Source organism: Hyperoodon ampullatus (genome assembly GCF_949752795.1).
Source record: "Hyperoodon ampullatus genome assembly, chromosome: 4".
Lineage (NCBI taxonomy): Eukaryota > Metazoa > Chordata > Mammalia > Artiodactyla > Ziphiidae > Hyperoodon > Hyperoodon ampullatus.
Window position 1 is genome coordinate 25,360,988 of NC_136917.1, and position 16,442 is coordinate 25,377,429.

Sequence of the window (16,442 nt, forward strand, 5' to 3'; positions counted from 1 at the left end):
GTGTGGTTACGGGAAGTGCGGCCCGTTCAACATGCGGAGGGCGGGTTCAGGGTGCAGACACTGGGAGGGAGGGGACCGGGGGGCGTGTACAGGGCTGGGGGCGGCGGCGGCAGGTACGGTTATTGCTCGGAGGGGGCGCGGACTGCCGCGAGCACTCGCTGCGGTGAGGTAAACGGCTTCGGGGGCTTGGAGGCCACGGCCTCGAGCTCACCTCACAGCCCGGGCCCGCGCGCCCTCTCTTCGCGGAGCCTCGGCGCCCCTTGGTCCCTGCGCGTGCGAACCGGACGCGTGCGAACCGGACGCGTCTCTAGGCTCGATTGGTGTTGGGAGGGGCGCTCTGCGCATGCGTCTCGCGCAGTCGGCGCGCATCGCCCCTCCAGGATGCAAGCCCTACGCATGCGCTTCCCGTTGCGTCGTGCCGGAGGCACGGCACGGCGCGGCGCCCACGGTCACTAGCCCGAGGCCGCTGTCTGGGGCCAAGGGAAGTTGAATGTGGCCCTCGGAACCCCGAAGATGAGAATCCGCCACACTCCCTTTAGTCGACCCAGTGAAGTGCCCGGAGGGGACTGTGTGCGTGCGCACTTTGGGCCGGTGCAGGGTGCCAGTGGCACTGCGCGCGTGCTCGAGGCCCGCGGTCCCAGCGCGGGCGCGCCAGGGCGTCGCGCCCCAGGTGTGTCCGGCGCCGAGGCCCCGCCGGTGCCGAATAAGCTGACGAGGTGGGCGCGGGGCGCAGGCTTAGACCGGGCTGTGGTCGGGGGACGTGGGTGCGGCCGCGGCCAGCGCAGGGGCCGCGGCGATGGGCTGGGCCAGGCGCGGCGGGAAGAGCCTGTCGTCGAGGCTGGCCGCCAGCTTGTCCAGCAGCGCGCCCGGGGGCCCGGCGCACAGGCCGGAGCCAGGGCAGCCGCCGCCGGGCTCCTCCTCGATGACGGGGATGGGAGGCGCGGCCGGGTCGTCGCCCGCGCGGCCGTCGGGTGGGCAGTCGACGCTGTCTCCGCGGCGCAGGGGCGCGCGCGCGGGGCGGGGGGCGCCGGGCTGGGCTGCAGGTGGGGCGGAGGGTGCGGCACGCGCGCCTGGGTCGCTGTGCTGCCGGCCGCGCTGCTGCCACTGCTTGCGCGCGTGGGGGTGCGGGTGCGCGCGCGCTCGGTGGCGCGCTGCGGCGGGCGGGGCGTCGTCGAAGTGCGGGTCGTGGCGCAGGAACTCGTGGAACAGCGCGTCTGTCTTCTCATCGATGCTGTAGTCGCGGCGCGGGGCACGGCGAGGCCAGGCGCGCGGGCTGCCAGGCCGGGCGGGTGCTTCAGGCACGGGACTCTCGAAGCTGCAGCCCACTGTGGCCTCGCGGCCCGAGCTCGTGAAGGAGGATTGCTTCTCGGGCGCGCTGGGGGGCCCGTCGTCGCCCACGCCGCGGCCCTCGATGCTGGCATAGCCGCTGTCCATCTGCAGCAGCTTGCGCGGCCCGCCCGCCTCGCCGTCCGCCGTCCGTGGTGTGGGCGGCGGCGAGGGTGGCGGGAAGGCGGGTGCGGCGCCCCCGGAGCCCGAGCTGTCGCCGCTGCGCACCGAGTCGCGGTCGTTGCCGCTGCTGCTGTGGTCTGAGGCGGTGGCCGCGTGCAGCTCGAGCGAGGCGCGCAGGCTCCAGATGTCGCGGTAGATGGTCTGGGCCTGCTCTGGCCCCACGTCTCGCTCACCATCTGAGTCTTGCTGCTGCTCAGGCCCCGCGCTGACGCCGCACTCCGGGGGGAACTCGGGGCTCGCTCCTCCTGCGGCGCCCACCTCCTCGGCTGCCTCTAGGCTGCAAACCAGGCCGCAGCCGTCAGGAGGCAGCCCAGGCCCCCCGCACCCCCTCCCCGGCCACCCTGCCTCTGGGTCCGGGAGGGTGGGCACGGGTGGGAACCCTCTAGGGTTGGCCAGGCCCTGTGGAAGATGATGTATTTGTATGCTGCCTGTTCACTCTGCACTGGATGCTTTTCGGGTAAACCCGGAGTCGTCCTGGCGCCTGCCGTTCAACCAGGGCCTCTTACAGAATGTGACCAGAGCATCTGCTGCCACTGCAGGAGGTTGGCCCCTCGCCCAGAAAGAGTGAAGGCTCTTCTCGGGAGATGGCCTTCTTCGACTAGGAGCTTTGTGTACCAAGGGGTGGCTGGGGATGGACTGGGCCAAGCAGGGTCCAGCTCAGCCCGTACGCCTGGGTGACTCTGAGTGTGTCGCCTCAGCCCCCCACCATAGACTGACAAGTAGCCAGGAGGAAGATACACACAAAGCAAGTGTTAACTACCCAGACCAGGAAATGCCCAAGAGTCGGGAACCCTGCTTCCAGGATCTAGTTCCCCATCCCACTGATGTGGGCCCAGAGCTTCAGCAGAGTTGTCCTTGGGCTGGGGGAGGGGGTACCGCTGGCAGAAGTGGTCACAACAGTTTCTGAGTAGCAGCCATCCAGCCCTCAGGAGCATGGACAGGAGAGAGGGACCCTGGGGCCACATCGGAACCCTTCAGGCTCCACCAGGAAGCAGCGATACCCACGCGGGCACATACCCACATCGGCCCTACTTGAGCAGGCATTCTGTCTTGGAGGCCCCGCCCGCCCCTCTACCCTTACCCAGTCTCCCCCTGCTTCCCTCCTCTGGTCCGTGCTGGAGAGGTGGCCCCAGCGAGGCAGCCTCCGGGAAGGACGGTGGAGCCAGAGGAACACGACCGCCTGTCCGAAGGGCTGGGAGAGAGCTCCCTGGGCCACCTATGGGGGACGGGGTGGGGCAGGGGCCCACCCCTAGCACCTCTATCTACTGAAAAATACCTGCCGAGAGTGGGGGGCGGGCTGGCGGGGCTGGTGGGGCTGGCCAGAAAGGGGCGGGGGCTCGGGAAGGCCACAGTGTCGCCAGCGCTGGCGATGTACTGGATGAAGTCCACGTGGGGGGCGTCCCCCTCCTCGTGCTCCATGCTCTCGCTGGCTGCCCGCTGCCGCTGGAAGTGGTGTCGCTTGGGGGAGCCTGTGCAGAGGAAGGTACAGCAGGCTGCCTGGGCCCCTCCCACCCCGGGCCCCGCCCCCTGATCCCTGAGCCAACAGAGCCAGCCTGGACCAGGTGAGCATGTACCTGGCCGTGCAGGTGGGGAAACCAAGGCACCCAGGGCAGAAAGGCCAGGACCGAAAGCCCGGCAGCCGGGGCGGGCGGGACTGGAGGTGCCAAGGCGGCAGCACTGGCCCAAGTGGCCCTGGCAGGCAGGTGTGGCCAGAGCACAGCCTTGTCCTGGACACCAGGTAACAGACACAGCCCGGCTAGAGTGCCGAAGAAGGCTGAAGGTGGGGGAGAGTGAGGGACAGGTGACGGGGGGAGAGGTGACGCCCTCTCCTGCCAGCTCCAGCCCTGCGGGCCCAGGGCCAGGACCCTCCCACAACGGAGGCCTCAGTGGGAAAGCCTCAGGGGTGGGGATGACGGTCACCCAGCAAACAGGTTCTGGGCGCTTCTGTGCCTGCATTTGCCTATAAACACCTCCCGAATCACAGGCTCTGTCTGGGCTCCCAATGGCGCAGTGGGACGAACCCTCCCCTCCCCTCCCCTCCCCTCCCCGGCCAGCAGCACTTCAGCCAGAACTCACCCCTCCCCCCACCCCACAGCAGCTGGAGCCGGGCCCCAACAAGGGGACTGGCACTGTCACTGGCCACGCACCTTCCCTGGCCTCCAACACTGCTCGTCCCCTCGCCCCGCCTTTCCTGGCAGTGGGACCCGCCACCTCCGCCACAGGGCAGCAGGCACCCCAGCGGCCTGGCCCCGCTGAGCTCCCATGAGCAGGGATGGTTGTAGCTGTTGGTGCCACCTCCCCCTCAAGACACACATGCATGGTCCTTGGGTTGAGATTTGGAAGCCCTGTATCCAGGGCCCCGTGACCAGGGGTCTGCAGGATCGAAGGCCCACCACCTGTAGTTGTAAATAAAGTTTTATTGGCCAAAGCCGTACTCTTTTACACGCCATCTAGGGCTGCTTTCATGCCACCGCAGCAGAAACACTGACCGCAGAGCCAGAAACACCATGCAGTGCCTCGTAGGTGACGCTCACTGATGCCCACTCTAGCCTGACAACCCCTGTTTTTTCCGGGGCTCAGCGTGCAGCGCTGGCTCTTCCTCCTGACCAGCTCTGACCTTGGGCAAGATGCCCGCTGGTAAGCGGGCGATGCCGGCCAGCATGGGGTGGGCGCTGGGGACCCCTCCCAGGGTGCAGAGCTGCCTGCTCCACATTCTCCTGGGGCCGCCCCTGGGCCTCGCTCCCCACCAGGGACCACAGCTCACCTCTTGTGTCCAGACTGGACGCCCGCTGGCTGGGCTCCAGCTTCCATTTCTTGACCTTAAAGTAGGGACTGGCCCCGTCCAGGCTGGCGTGGCGCCTCAGGCGGGTGAAGAACTGCAAGACGGGGCCTGCCCCAGAGGCTGGGCCCGCCTCCCCAGGCCCTGCTGCGGCCCCCGGCCCACCAGGCTTGGCACTCCTGGCCCCCGCGTCCAACTGTGAGGGAAGAGGGATGCTCTCAGACCCCCCAGCCCCTCCCTGCTGCCCTAGTGCCAGCCCAGCCCTGGCCACCCGGCACTCACACAGAAGGCAGAGGAAGAACAGGGGGCTGGGGGTGGGCTGGGGCCTCCTCCCCCCGAGACCCTGCCTGAGAGGCTCCCCAGGGCTCGGCCAGGCGCTGGCCACCTCTGTTCCCCCAGCCCTGGACAGAGGGGGTCCTGTCCCCTGGGCTGGGATAGGTCCCCGACCACACCCTCTGCAGCTGTTGGACTGCCCTGTATGCGGGTGAGCCAGCCGTGCATGTGCCCTGTGTGCCACCTGCCCCTCTTCCCCCCAAGCTCGGGGACCAGGCAGGGGGCCACAGGCTGCCCCGTCCTGGAGTGGGACAGGGGATGCATGCGCGGGGGCCTCACCGAGGTGCCTTCCCCGGAGTCACTGGAAGCCGAGGGGCTGATCTCGAAGTCGGCAGGGCCCACGGCCGAGTTGTAGGGGTCACCTGGCAGGGCGGAGCTGGGGCCCACAGAGCGGCCGGTGAGGGCCTTCCCCGGGGGCTGTGGGACAGAGCCGGGGTGGGGAGGAAGCAGTGACAGGTCAAAGAGCACGGGTCGGGGGGGGGGTGCGTGCTGGACCCGCCACCCGCTGGACCCGGCCAGGCCCCACTCCCCACCCAGAGGTGAAGGGCGCAGCCAGAGGGTGGGAAAAGTGGTGCCTGCTCGGGGAGGGTGGGCTGCCCCCAAGCTCCAGGCCAGCTGCCACCCCCAACTCACCTGGAATATGGCAAGGCTGGCCTTGGGGGCAGCCGTGGGGTGGGGTGTGGCGGTTGCACTGGCCTCGCCTGAGTCACACTCGTGGATGGTGACGATCTTGAGGGGCGGCAGGTGCAGGTGGGTGAGGCGGGCGTTCTTCAGGTGGTGGAAGTCCCCCTCGGTCAGGGTGTACCTGCGCCCAGCGCGCCTGCCCGTCACCTTGGGCGAGCTGGGTCCCTCTGCCCACGCCCCAGCGTCCTCCCTGGCCCCACTGTCACCCTGCCCACTGGGAGTGGGGGACAGCCAGGCACCGGCGGGGGCCAGCTCAAGCCCAGCGCAGGGCGGCAAGGTGACCTCCCAGGTGAGCCCCGGCACCGGGCCCTCCTTACCGGCGGCCCTTGTCCTGCGCCTTCCGGCTCTGCTCAAACAAGGCCGCCTCGTTGAAGGACACCCGGCGGCCGGTGGAGCTGGTGGACAGGAAGCGCTCGGGCTCGGCGTCCTGGCCCTCGGGCTCCTCCCCCCTGAACTCGGGGTCTGCGAGGAGAGTCAAGAGAGGGTGGGTCCCGGGTGGGCCGCGCCGGGCGCCGGCGGGCAGCTGGGCTGGGGGGCCGGGTCGGGAAGGGAGCGCCGAGGGCCCGACTGACCACCGGGGGCGGGGTGGGTGGGTGGAGGGCACTCGCTCATCCGCTCACACACTCACTCACGCAGCACGCGCCTGTGAGCACCTACGCGTGGGCTTAAGGAAACAGAGATGAGTCGGACTCGAGCTGCGCCCAGTCTGGTGGGGGAGACAGACAGACACAGATGGTCAGGCGGCCCGGGGTGGGGGGGGAGAGGGGGAGAGGGGGAGAGGGGGAGAGGGGGGGAGGGGGGCAGACGGACGGTGACGGGCCTGGGAGGGCTCCTCACCTTGGGCAGGGCGGGCACCGTTGTCCAGGTAGCTGGTGGTGGTCTTCTCTGCTTCCTCTGTGGCTCTGGGGAGGGGCGGCAGGAGAGCAAAGTGGGCCAGAGGACACAGGGCGCTGCCCACGGGGTCCCCCGCAGGGCTCATGGCTACCGGGGCATCCTGAGCTCACGGGAGCCCACTCCCTCGGACCCACCCCATTCTCCCAGGCTCCCGCGCAGACACGTGGGCGCAGACACGTGGGCACCGTCACTCAGAAGCAGGCCCAGCGCCCCTGCGGCGGGGGCTCTCAGGCTGACCTGTCCCAGCTCCCCTGCGGGGCGGGGCGGGGGGTGGGGCTGGGGGCCCCACGCACCTGTGGACGCGCCTGTGGACTTCCCAGCAGCGCCTGCAGAGCAGCAGCGCGCCCGACAGCACCACGAGGGTGCCCCCAACGAAGAGCGCCATCACCACCACCAGCAGCATGTAGTTGTCCAGGACAGGGTCGGGCTCCCCCTGCGGGGCCAGCGTCAAGGGTCAGGGACGGTGGGCGTGGACTCTGGCGGCCCCGCCCCCCGTCCTCCCCGCCCCCCCCACCCCCCTCACTCACGGTGGGGCGGCCCGTGGCGTTGTCCCACGTCGTGGTCAGGGCGACCGTGGTGGAGGTGGTGGCGGCCGTGGCCATGGTGGCCGTGGGCTGCATTCTGAGGCTAGGAGGAGGCGCCTGGGGGGGCAGGGCCTGCTCAGCTCCAGCTCCTCTGTCCCTCCTCCCGCTTTCCCGGGAGCTCGAGCAGGGGACCACACAGGGCGGTGACTCACGAAGAGGTGGGGGGAGCCCCAAGGCAGCCCCCACCCGGGTCAGATCAGACATCCATGTCCCCATCTTTGAAAAGGGGAGGCGCGTGCGTATCAACAGCTTCCCCAGCCGGTGGGGCCGGCCCGGCAAGGTGGCATGGGGCGGGAGCCCTGCCCAGGAAAGGAGAAGCGCCTCTACGATAAATAGGCAAACTGAGGCCGTCAACTCACTACCGCCAGACCCCAGGGGCCCTGCCTGCACCATCAGGGAGCGGGAGGGGCCGCCTCGGCCCCAGGAGACTGGTTCCAGAATAGCGGGGACTCGGGTCATCCCTGGGGCTGGCCAGCCCGGGGAGGGGGCGGAGGGGCTGAGCGCCGGGACTCCAGGTTACGACTCCTGGAGGTACAGGTTCCCCCTCCGCCCAGTGCCGGTGGGAGTGAAAAGGCCAGAGGAGGCGCATCTGTTCCCAACCCTCAAGAATCTGGTTCCCATGGCGACTGAGCGAGCAGGCCAAGCTGGGGGGGGGGGCGGGTTGCCAGGGAGCACTAGGGAGGGGAGGGGCGCGGGGGAGGGAGGCCTCCTGCAGGGGCGGCTGGAGCCAGCCCCGGGCGGCAAGATGGCTGCTGCCGCCGCCGCCCGCCGGTGCCCGGTCGGCGGCGTGCCCCCGCCGCACCCGTCCCCGGCCGAGCCGGCCGGGCTCCACGTCTGCCTGACGCCGGGGGCACGGAGGCAGAGAGGGTCTCAGCTCTCGTGAGAGGGACTGCCTGGACTTTGCACCTGACCGCCCTCCCCAACACGCGGCTCTTCCCGGCGGGAAGGACCGGTGGCCGCATTCTGGAATCTCAGGAAACCGAATCCGGGGCCGGGATGACCAGCAGCCCTGAGTGGGCACGGCGCGCGGCCCTTCCCCACAGGAAAGGGAAAGCCTGTGCACAGGTTCCAGCGCCCCCAACCCTTTGGGACTTTCAACCTACTCGACAGCGGGGGAAACTGAGGCCCATAGCAGGGGAGGGTCCTGGAAAAGCCAGGTGTCCTCGGCACTTCGGGTCAGAGGCTGGCCGCGGCTCCCCTGCATTCTCGGGGGAGGGGACGCCTCTATGTAGGCCGGGAAATGAGTTCAGGTTAGAGGGGGAGGGGGCACAGGCACAGGGACGATGACAGGAGACCAGGAAAGACGGCAGGAGGCCGAAGGGGAAGGGAAGTGGGCTCCTAGGGAGCAGGTGAGGACGGGAGACCAGGGCGGAGGTTGCCCACGGGCCACCCTAAAATCCCGCCGGGCCGCGGCTCCCGATCGAGCTCGCCACCGCGCCCACCCCCGCGTCCCCAACCGGCCCCGGGGACCGGGATGGCGAGCAATGAGATGCAGAGAGCCGACCTCGGGCACATCTCAATCCCGGGCTAAGCCCGGGGGCGGAAACGCCACGGCTCTCGCCGAATCTCTCAGGGGGAAACTGAGGCTGAGGGAGGGCGTGGGCGAGGGTCCCTCTCCGGGCCGCCGAAGAGGGGTGCAGAGCCTGGCATGTCGGCCCCCACGCCAGCCCTGGCCTCTCCGCTCCCTGCCTCCGGCCTCGCCGCCTCGCGGGAGAGGGCCGGTGGTCTCTAGCCAGGGCGGGCCGTGCGGCCTCGGCCTGTCCCCCGCCCGCCCCGGTGCAGCCCCAGGCCCGCGCGCCTACCTCAGCGCCGGGGCGCGCGGCCCATGGGCGGCGGGCGGGCTGCTGCACGGCGCTCCCGGCGGGCTCCGGCGCCCGGTAGCCGCGGAGCAGGCGGAGAATTTATGAATGGAGAGCTCGGCGCGCGGGGGAGGCAGGCGCGAGAGGAGGGGTCACACACGTGACCGCGCTGGCGGCCGGCCCGCTCCGACCCGCTCGGTGCCGCCCGGTGCTGCCGGGTCCCCGGCCGGCCGCCCCCACCGCGCTCGCCGCCGCTTCTCGCTTGCTCCGCGGCGGCCACCGCCTCCCCGTCCCTTCCGGCGGGGGCGGGGGGCGGAGCCTGTGCTCCTGGGCGCCCCCTCCCCACACGGAGCCGCCCTCTCCCGAGACAGCTGAATCTCCGCCCCCGGCCCCTGCGGCACGATTCCCCGACCTCCCCTGGATCCCCGGGGACGGGGGACCAAAGGGGTGTTGGTCCCAGGGCGCACGACTCCCCGCAGCCTGGAGTCCGGGGGTGCCCAGACTCCCTATCCATCGCTTCCCCGGTTTGGGAGTCTCCGGGGTGCACAGCCTAGGGGCTCCGGGGCACATGTCCCACTTTTCCTCCCCTATGTGGGCAGCACTGTCAGGGTTGTTTTGTTAGGATGAGCAGCAAAGATAATGGAACACAACGCATTCTGAGTGCCACCAGGGCTTGCCCTGGGTGAGGTGACAACAGGACTACCCCTACAGAAACCCCATGCCTGGTCAACCCCAAAGCTGCTCTTTCTCAGATAGTTGTGCCTCATCCTTCAAGATGCTCAGGCCACCAATCTGCCACCAGCCTGGTCAGGGTCCCATCCCAGCCTGCCTGGCCGTGTGTTCAGCACAGCACAATGGCACCCCTTTCTCCTCCAGTGAAAGAGGAAGGCCCAGTCCAACCCCAGGGCCTTTGCACGTGCAGGTGCCAGGCCTGGACAGCTTGTCCCCTCCGGAGCTTCCTTCACCTCTTTCCCAACGACAAATTCTTCATCTCCTCTTGACTCCCTTTGCTAACAAAGCAACTCCCACCCCACATTCCGGACCTCTGCTGCGCTTTGCTTCTCTCCGAGGCCCTGCACGTCGTTGCCTGTTACTTGTTCCTCTGCGTTGTGTCCCTCCTCAACCCTGCCCCCACTGCGGTGACCTCCAAAAGCAGTTCATTTACAGCTGGGTCCGCGAGCAGAGCATAGCACAGGGGTGGCACCCTGGAGAGAAGGTGTGTGTCCAGTGGATGAAAGGGTGACACTGCCCAAGGAGGGCAAGGGGCAGTCAAGTGGACAATTACCCGGGAAGGCTGGCTCCAGGCGTGTGGGAACTGCATGGGCAAAGTCCCTGAGGTCCTCAAGTGTGTGGGCTGAAGGTGAATGTGTTGGAGGACCGGGGGAGGCAGCTTGTGTTCCCAGCAGGGGAATGATGTGGTCCCTCTGGCTGTTTGTGGAGAAGGCGCCGTGGTGAAGCTAGGGGAGGAGCCTGGGGCCATCCAAGCCAGTAAAGGTAGCTGCAGGGGCCAAGCTGGGTGGCTTGTCGATGGGTACACCAGAGAATTCCAGGATAAACCCGGGTTGGGGACCTGAGTAACAGGTGATGCCCCGACCCCTTGGCTACTCTGGAGTGGGGATTAGAGACAAGTCCAATAAATGGGTCTGAGAAGCATATGAGAATAGGCCTCCATTCCAGTAGGATCCAACCCGTGCACAGGACGCACCCCTAAGAAATGGGAGCAGAGCTTCCCTCTGCACACACCCGACTAGGGCCAGGATGCCCAGCGCATAAAGACTGATTCCACGAGTACCCCTCACAGCGCTGGCCTAGAGAGGGGGCGGGGGCCTGGGCGCCAGGCCCCGGGCCTCCCTGGTGTGGGAGACTCTTTCGGCCACAGCACCTACCCAGCCACGAGCCCAGGTGTGACACCCCCCCACCTGCCCCCCGCTCCCTGCATCCGTCCGCTCCTCACCCAAGGCCCTTCCGGATGTGGACCCCAGCCCGGTCTAGCCGGACTCCACGTTTTCCCGGAGCCCAAGGTGGGGGCTGGGGCCCAACCCGGGGTGCCGACCTGCCCGCGCGCGGGGGCGGAGCGGTGACGTCAGCGCCGCGAGCGAGGCTGCGCTGGCCGCGGTGACGTCCGCGGAGCCCGGAGCCGCCCGCGCACGCGCCCCTGCGTCAGCAGCGCGCGGAGGCGGTGGCCGGGAGGGGCTGCGGGGGGCGCATCTTCGGGCGCGGCGCGCCCTCTGCCGGCGCCCTTGGAGTTGCAGTCAAGAGATTCCTACACCGCTGGACGCTTACGGGAGCTGGACACTCCGCCTGGGATAGCGTTCCCGGGACGCCTGCACCTCCTACAGTCACAGCCTGCCCCATCCGGCCCCCATACTCTGCTTTTTCATTTTTAAGTATTTGTCACCTCCTAAAATACTGTACAATTTATTACGTTGAGTGCCTGTTAAACGCCTCCACCACCCCAAACTAGAGCAGGAATCTTAATATTTCCCTGATGTCTCCCCAGGGCCTGACGTCCAATGAGCGCCCCAAAAATCTTGAATTAAGTGTCTCTTTCTCCGCGCGGGCTTCTGGTCCTCCCCGTGCAGAGCTCTGTAACCGACCCCCGCACCTGACCACCGACCGGGCTGGGAGATCTTGCAGGAAGGAAACTACAACTCCCAGCATGCCGCACGTCCAGGCTGTTCGCCATCTTCAACATCGCGCACAGCGCGCCGGGAGTCGTAGTTCGCGCCTGCGCCCTCGTCGGAATTCTTCTCCCAGAAGTCCTCGAGCGTCGTTCTCCTCGACCTCCAGGCCGCTGGCATCCAGCCGGAGTCCGACCGCCCCTGCTCCGCTGTCCGCCGTCCGCCCGCCATCATGCTGCCCGCCGCGTTTCTCCGCCGCCCGGGCCTGGGCCGCCTCGTGCGCCACGCCCGCGCCTACGCCGAGGCCGCCGCCGCCCCGGCCCCCGCCGCGGGCCTGGGGCAGATGTCTTTCACCTTCGCCTCACCCACGCAGGTTCGGAGGTCCGCCGGTCTCGAGACCCCATTCTGGACCCCGCGTCCGCGCCCCTTCCCCCGTGTGACCCAGGATCCGAGCCCCCAACCCTCAGGTCGGCGACCCCCATTCCGGACCCGCGCCCCTCCCCCGTGTGGTCCGGGATCAGACCGCCCAACTTTCAGGTCGCCCTTCAGCCAGCCCCCCATTTCGATGTGCGCCCTTCCTCACGGGTTCAGAACCTGAGTCCCTGGGCACCTTTCTTGTACGCTCCTCCGCAGGCGGCTCGCTGGTTTTGCCTTGACCGCGTCTCCTTACCCTAGGGCTAGGGTGCCTGGATTCCATCGTCAAGTAGATGAAGGCGCTGCAGTCCTGCACGAGGACCCCACCGAAGCATCGGCTGCCTCCGTGTCCCCCGTCAGCTTTCAGTCCTGCCTTGGTTGTTTAACTGTGGGGGAGACTGACTGCTGTTCCCAGAGGGACTACCCTGAAGTGACCCTTTCTTTATGTGTTTTGTCTAGGTGTTTTTCAATGGCGCCAACGTTCGACAGGTGGACGTGCCCACGCAGACCGGAGCGTTTGGCATCTTGGCAGCCCACGTACCCACACTGCAGGTCCTCCGACCAGGGCTGGTTGTGGTCCACGCTGAGGACGGCACCATCTCCAAATACTTTGGTGAGTTGATTGGGAGGGCAGAGGGAAGGGGCTGGGTGGGAGATGCTTGTCTCAACGAGCTAGTTCTCGTTTCAGTTGGCAGCGTCAGGAAGGGCACCAAGGATATAGAACTCCCCGGCACTGGGCTGGGTGTAGTTAGGGATGTAAGTGGTCAGCAGTGGGCCTGGCGGGGGCCCATCGGAGGAGAAAGGATCCTCAATTCGGAGGAGGTTTTCCAGAGCGTGGCCCCAGCGGTACAACCCAGACTGGAACCCAGCTCCGGCTCACTCCTAACCCTAGCTCAACTCCTGGGCTGCTGGGCAAAAGGAGGGGGCTCTGTCCCCATGTCCAGTCTGCGGTAGATGCACTTGGTGGCCCCCGTTCACTTGTGTGCTGGGGCCTTTGGATTCTGGAGCCACGCTGTGTGGTCACCCTCCTGGCCCTGCAGGGGCTCTGGGGCTGACTGTGTCCCCACGCCCATACATGGACCTCTCACTCCCCCTCCTCCTGCAGTGAGCAGTGGCTCGGTCACAGTAAACGCTGACTCTTCGGTGCAGTTACTGGCCGAGGAAGCCGTCACACTGGACATGCTGGATCTGGGGGTGAGTGTCCCAGGGGAAGCTGGTGCTCCAAGCGGCCAAGAAGTCCCCAACTGCAGGGAGGGAACAGGTACCGGGCTGGGCTCCTTGCTTCGCCCTCACCCGCCACCCACCCCCTGCAGGTGGCCAAGGCGAACCTGGAGAAGGCGCAGTCGGAGCTGTTGGGGGCCACGGACGAGGCCATGAGGGCCGAGATCCAAATCCGCATCGAGGCCAACGAGGCCTTGGTGAAGGCCCTGGAGTAGGCGGTGCGTGCCCCACGCTGGCTCCGGCAGGGAGACTGGGCCAGAGCTGGGCAGGGGATGGCCTGGCGTGAGGACCCAGCTCCTGTGGGTGCAGGCTGGCTGGGAGGCTGGGGGAGTGAGCCTGGGGGAGCCATCCTCGCTAGGGAAGCCACCAGGGGGCAGCACAGTGCCGGCGTCCTCCCAGAGCGCCTTTCAGGGCTCTGCCTCTCTGTGGTGAATAAGCCAGGGAAACAAGCCAGCTCTGGCAGGCCTGGGGGCTGGAGTCAAGGTCGGGCACTTGCCCTACCCTTGGGGATTACTCTCACCCCAGAGGGCTCTTCTCCCACCTTCTAAGATCTCCCCAACCTGACGTGCTGGCCTCCACTCCTCTGCCGCATCTGCCGCAGAGACCTCTGCTCCCAGCCACCGGCAACGGACAGCCTGCCCCCTGCCCGAACCCTCATTAAACACCTGGAATCCAGTTTGCATACGCTGACTTTATCCTGCTTGGTGGTGGGCTCGAGACCCAGCGCGGCCTCTCCCCCAGTTTCCTGTGTGTGCGCAGCAAGGTGGGGCAGCCAGCCTCAGCCTTCCCAGCTCAGCAGGCTGTAGTCTGGACCGCCTGGGGTGTTGGCGGTGGGGGCTCAGCTCGCAAAACCAGGCTGGGTTGTGGGAAGGCTGTTGGCTGTCACGCTGGGAGGGTGGGCACAGGCAAAGGTCACCAGCCAGGGCTGGAGACGGCAGGCAGCAGCGTGGCTGCCACTTCTGGGCTGGGCCTGGGCTGCTGGACAGACATGAGGCTCTGCCAGGTTCCAGACTGTGACGTCTGTCCCGTGGGCTCCCCGGCCCCGCCCCAGCTGCACTAGGAGGGGTGGGTCCTGCCTGCTCCCACGGAGGCCCTGCCCTGTGCCTGCCTGGCCTGTGGGTGGCCCCAGCTGGCCAGGTGCCCGATCCCTGGTAGTGTTGGCACCTCCATGGCACCCAGGCCCCTGGACTGGCCCCAGATGGGTGGGGTGGCCGGGCGGGGGCGGTCCTGGCACCTTGAAGCTTCAGCGCTGTCCCATTTCTTTCAGCCAGTAACTCACTTTTGCAACCATGGGGGTGGCCCAGGCACTGGCCACCTCCTTGCCCCCCTCCCTGGCCCTGGGTCAGAGCAGAGCTGGTGGGGCATTTCAGGGTGGTGAGTGTGTGGGAAAGCTTGGGCCTCTCGGTGTGTCACCGGCAGCCAGAAGGTGACGGAGAAGCCACTCCCGGGCTTGTCATTGGCACGGGTGGGCTGTGTGGTCTTGTGTCACGGTCCTATGCGAATGACTGTCCCGTAGCTGCCTCTGAGGCTCGATGTCCGGGGAGCCTCCAGGCAAGCTTGCAGCTCTGGGCGGTGTCCGTCTGGGGCTTGCTCCTTCTGTGCAGGTGAGGTCCAAGCAGCTGGCCCCCACTTCCTCAGGAAACCCCAGCTCAGCTAAAGCTGGGACAGCCATGGGGTCACAGATGCAGCCCCACTCCTCCCCTCCTTGTCTCCCGGCTTAGAGCCCAGGTCTTTGAGTTCCTGGACTGGCTTCTCATCTGTTCTATAAATAAGAGCAAGGACACAGCTGGGGGCTGGTGGGGGCTTGTGGGAGGAGACCCTGGACCAGTGGTCCTCACACCAGGGAACCTGCCTGCACCATCACCCCCTGAGGCCACAGCCCGGGGCTATGGGACATAGCCACACAGCTAGGACCCCCAGCACGGTGCAGGCCCTCTGGGGGACATGCACGCCTCAGAGCCCGGCCTGGGGACACCTGTGCCCGAACGGCTTCAGGAACAGCCTGTGCTGGCCAGGCTGCATCCTGGGGTGGGAGGCACCCAGGGTGGGATGGGCCACAGGGCCAGGAACCAGGGGTCACGACCCCTTCTGAGAGTGCAGGCCTTGGGCCTTGTGGGGCCAGGCAGTGCCCAAGGGTTCATCTCCCTCCCAGGAAGGGGTCCCCTCGTGCCTTGAGTGCGCTCATGGCCTGGGACTGCCCCCCATAGCACAGGGATGCTATGAGTGGGAGAGAACAGGCCTTAGGCTGATCTGGCACGTTTATCAACGTGGACTTGCAAAGCCAGGCAGGGGCCACTGGTCCCCTCCCCTGTGTGTGTGACCCTCAGGGGCCCCATACCAGGAGACAGCCCACTTCCCTGCAGGCAGACGAACCAGGCCCGGTGAGATCACAGACCCGCTGGAGGTCTCAGCCGCACCCCACCCGGCGCCACCTGCCCACATGAGGGTCCCACCTGGCCTGTCCCTCCGTGAGCCCTCCAGCGTTCAGATGCTCCGGCTTCAGAGCGCATGGTTCCCTGTGCTGCCTTCCTGCTCTCCCTGCAGGCAGAGCAGGCCAGGCCCACAGACCCTCAGCCCGGCCCCATCACCGGGTCTCGGGGCACTCATGAGAGCCTCTGGTGCTTTGCGCTGACTTGCTTCTCACCCGAGCAGTGTTCTGTTTGTCTGGCAAACTCCTATCCGTGCCTCAACCCCAGCCTCCTGATCCCCTCCCTCAAGCCCAGCCCTGACCCTGTGGGGCTGGGAGTGTCTGGGTGTGCCTGTGAGAGGGTGGGGGGCCAGAGGCTGCAGGAGCCTTGGGTAGGAGCAGGAGGCAGACCTGGAAAGGAGCACAGCCCTGGGAGGGGCCCCCAGGGCAAGGCTGGGGGCGGAGGTGGTCAGGTCAGATAAAGGGAGACACCAGATAAGTGGACAAGTGGCCTGGGGTCCCCCTCCTCTGGACAGAGAGGGAGGGACGACCAAGAGGGCCCTACCCTCAGCCAGGGTCATCCTTAGAAAGCCCCCTGACACAGGGCGACCTGTAGGGACACACCTGAGGACATGCCAGGCTTCTGCCTGTTAATGGCTGCGTGGCCTCAGTTTCCTCACCTGTAAAATGGGTAGGGTGATTACGCCCACCACAAAGGCAGGACACCAGCAGGTGAGCATGCCTGATGGGATGATGGCAATATTGTCAGGCCTAGGTGAGGGCCCCACATTCCCAGGCTCCAGAGTGATGTCTGCTGTGTTCTCTCACTTCATTCTACTGCCACCCTGCAGAAACTGAGGCTCACAAAGGTCAGTACCCTATGGGGTCACAAAGCCCAGTGGGTGGTGACTGGATGCACAAGGCAGGCCTGGCGCTGGTGAATCGCTCCATAAATGCCCTCTGAGGTCACCGTTAAGGGATGCAGTTGGCCGGGCCGCCAGGGCAGCTGGCAGGGGCCCCCCCACTGCAGGCAGGTGACCCCAGCCTGTTTTCCTGGACCGAGGCCGCTGACTCAGGCCCCCCTTCTCGCTCCCCCACGCGGGCGCCCCCCGGCGGAAGCACTCGGCCAGAAAGGGGGCGGGGCAGGGAATCCAGCTGTGCACCCCGAAACCCCTTAGCACGGGCCGGAGTGCGGGT

General features: G+C 67.3%; 2 protein-coding genes across 2 annotated transcripts; one reads left to right on the forward strand and one right to left on the reverse strand.

Moving 5' to 3' along the window:
- Positions 1–735: 735 nt before the first annotated feature.
- CBARP (CACN subunit beta associated regulatory protein) lies at positions 736–6,819 on the reverse strand (the record flags this gene model as incomplete). The annotated part of the gene is made up of 9 exons (XM_079702266.1): positions 736–1,786; positions 2,786–2,978; positions 4,274–4,484; positions 4,901–5,038; positions 5,255–5,426; positions 5,623–5,767; positions 6,143–6,207; positions 6,493–6,632; positions 6,727–6,819. 9 exons carry the CDS (start codon positions 6,817–6,819, stop codon positions 736–738), a joined length of 2,208 nt encoding a protein of 735 aa, XP_079558392.1.
- A 4,350-nt stretch (positions 6,820–11,169) lies between these two features.
- Positions 11,170–13,513, forward strand: ATP5F1D (ATP synthase F1 subunit delta). Its single transcript, XM_079703836.1, has 4 exons — positions 11,170–11,576; positions 12,077–12,230; positions 12,723–12,811; positions 12,931–13,513. Exons 1-4 carry the CDS (start codon positions 11,436–11,438, stop codon positions 13,051–13,053), a joined length of 507 nt encoding a protein of 168 aa, XP_079559962.1. The 5' UTR covers positions 11,170–11,435; the 3' UTR covers positions 13,054–13,513.
- Positions 13,514–16,442: the final 2,929 nt, after the last annotated feature.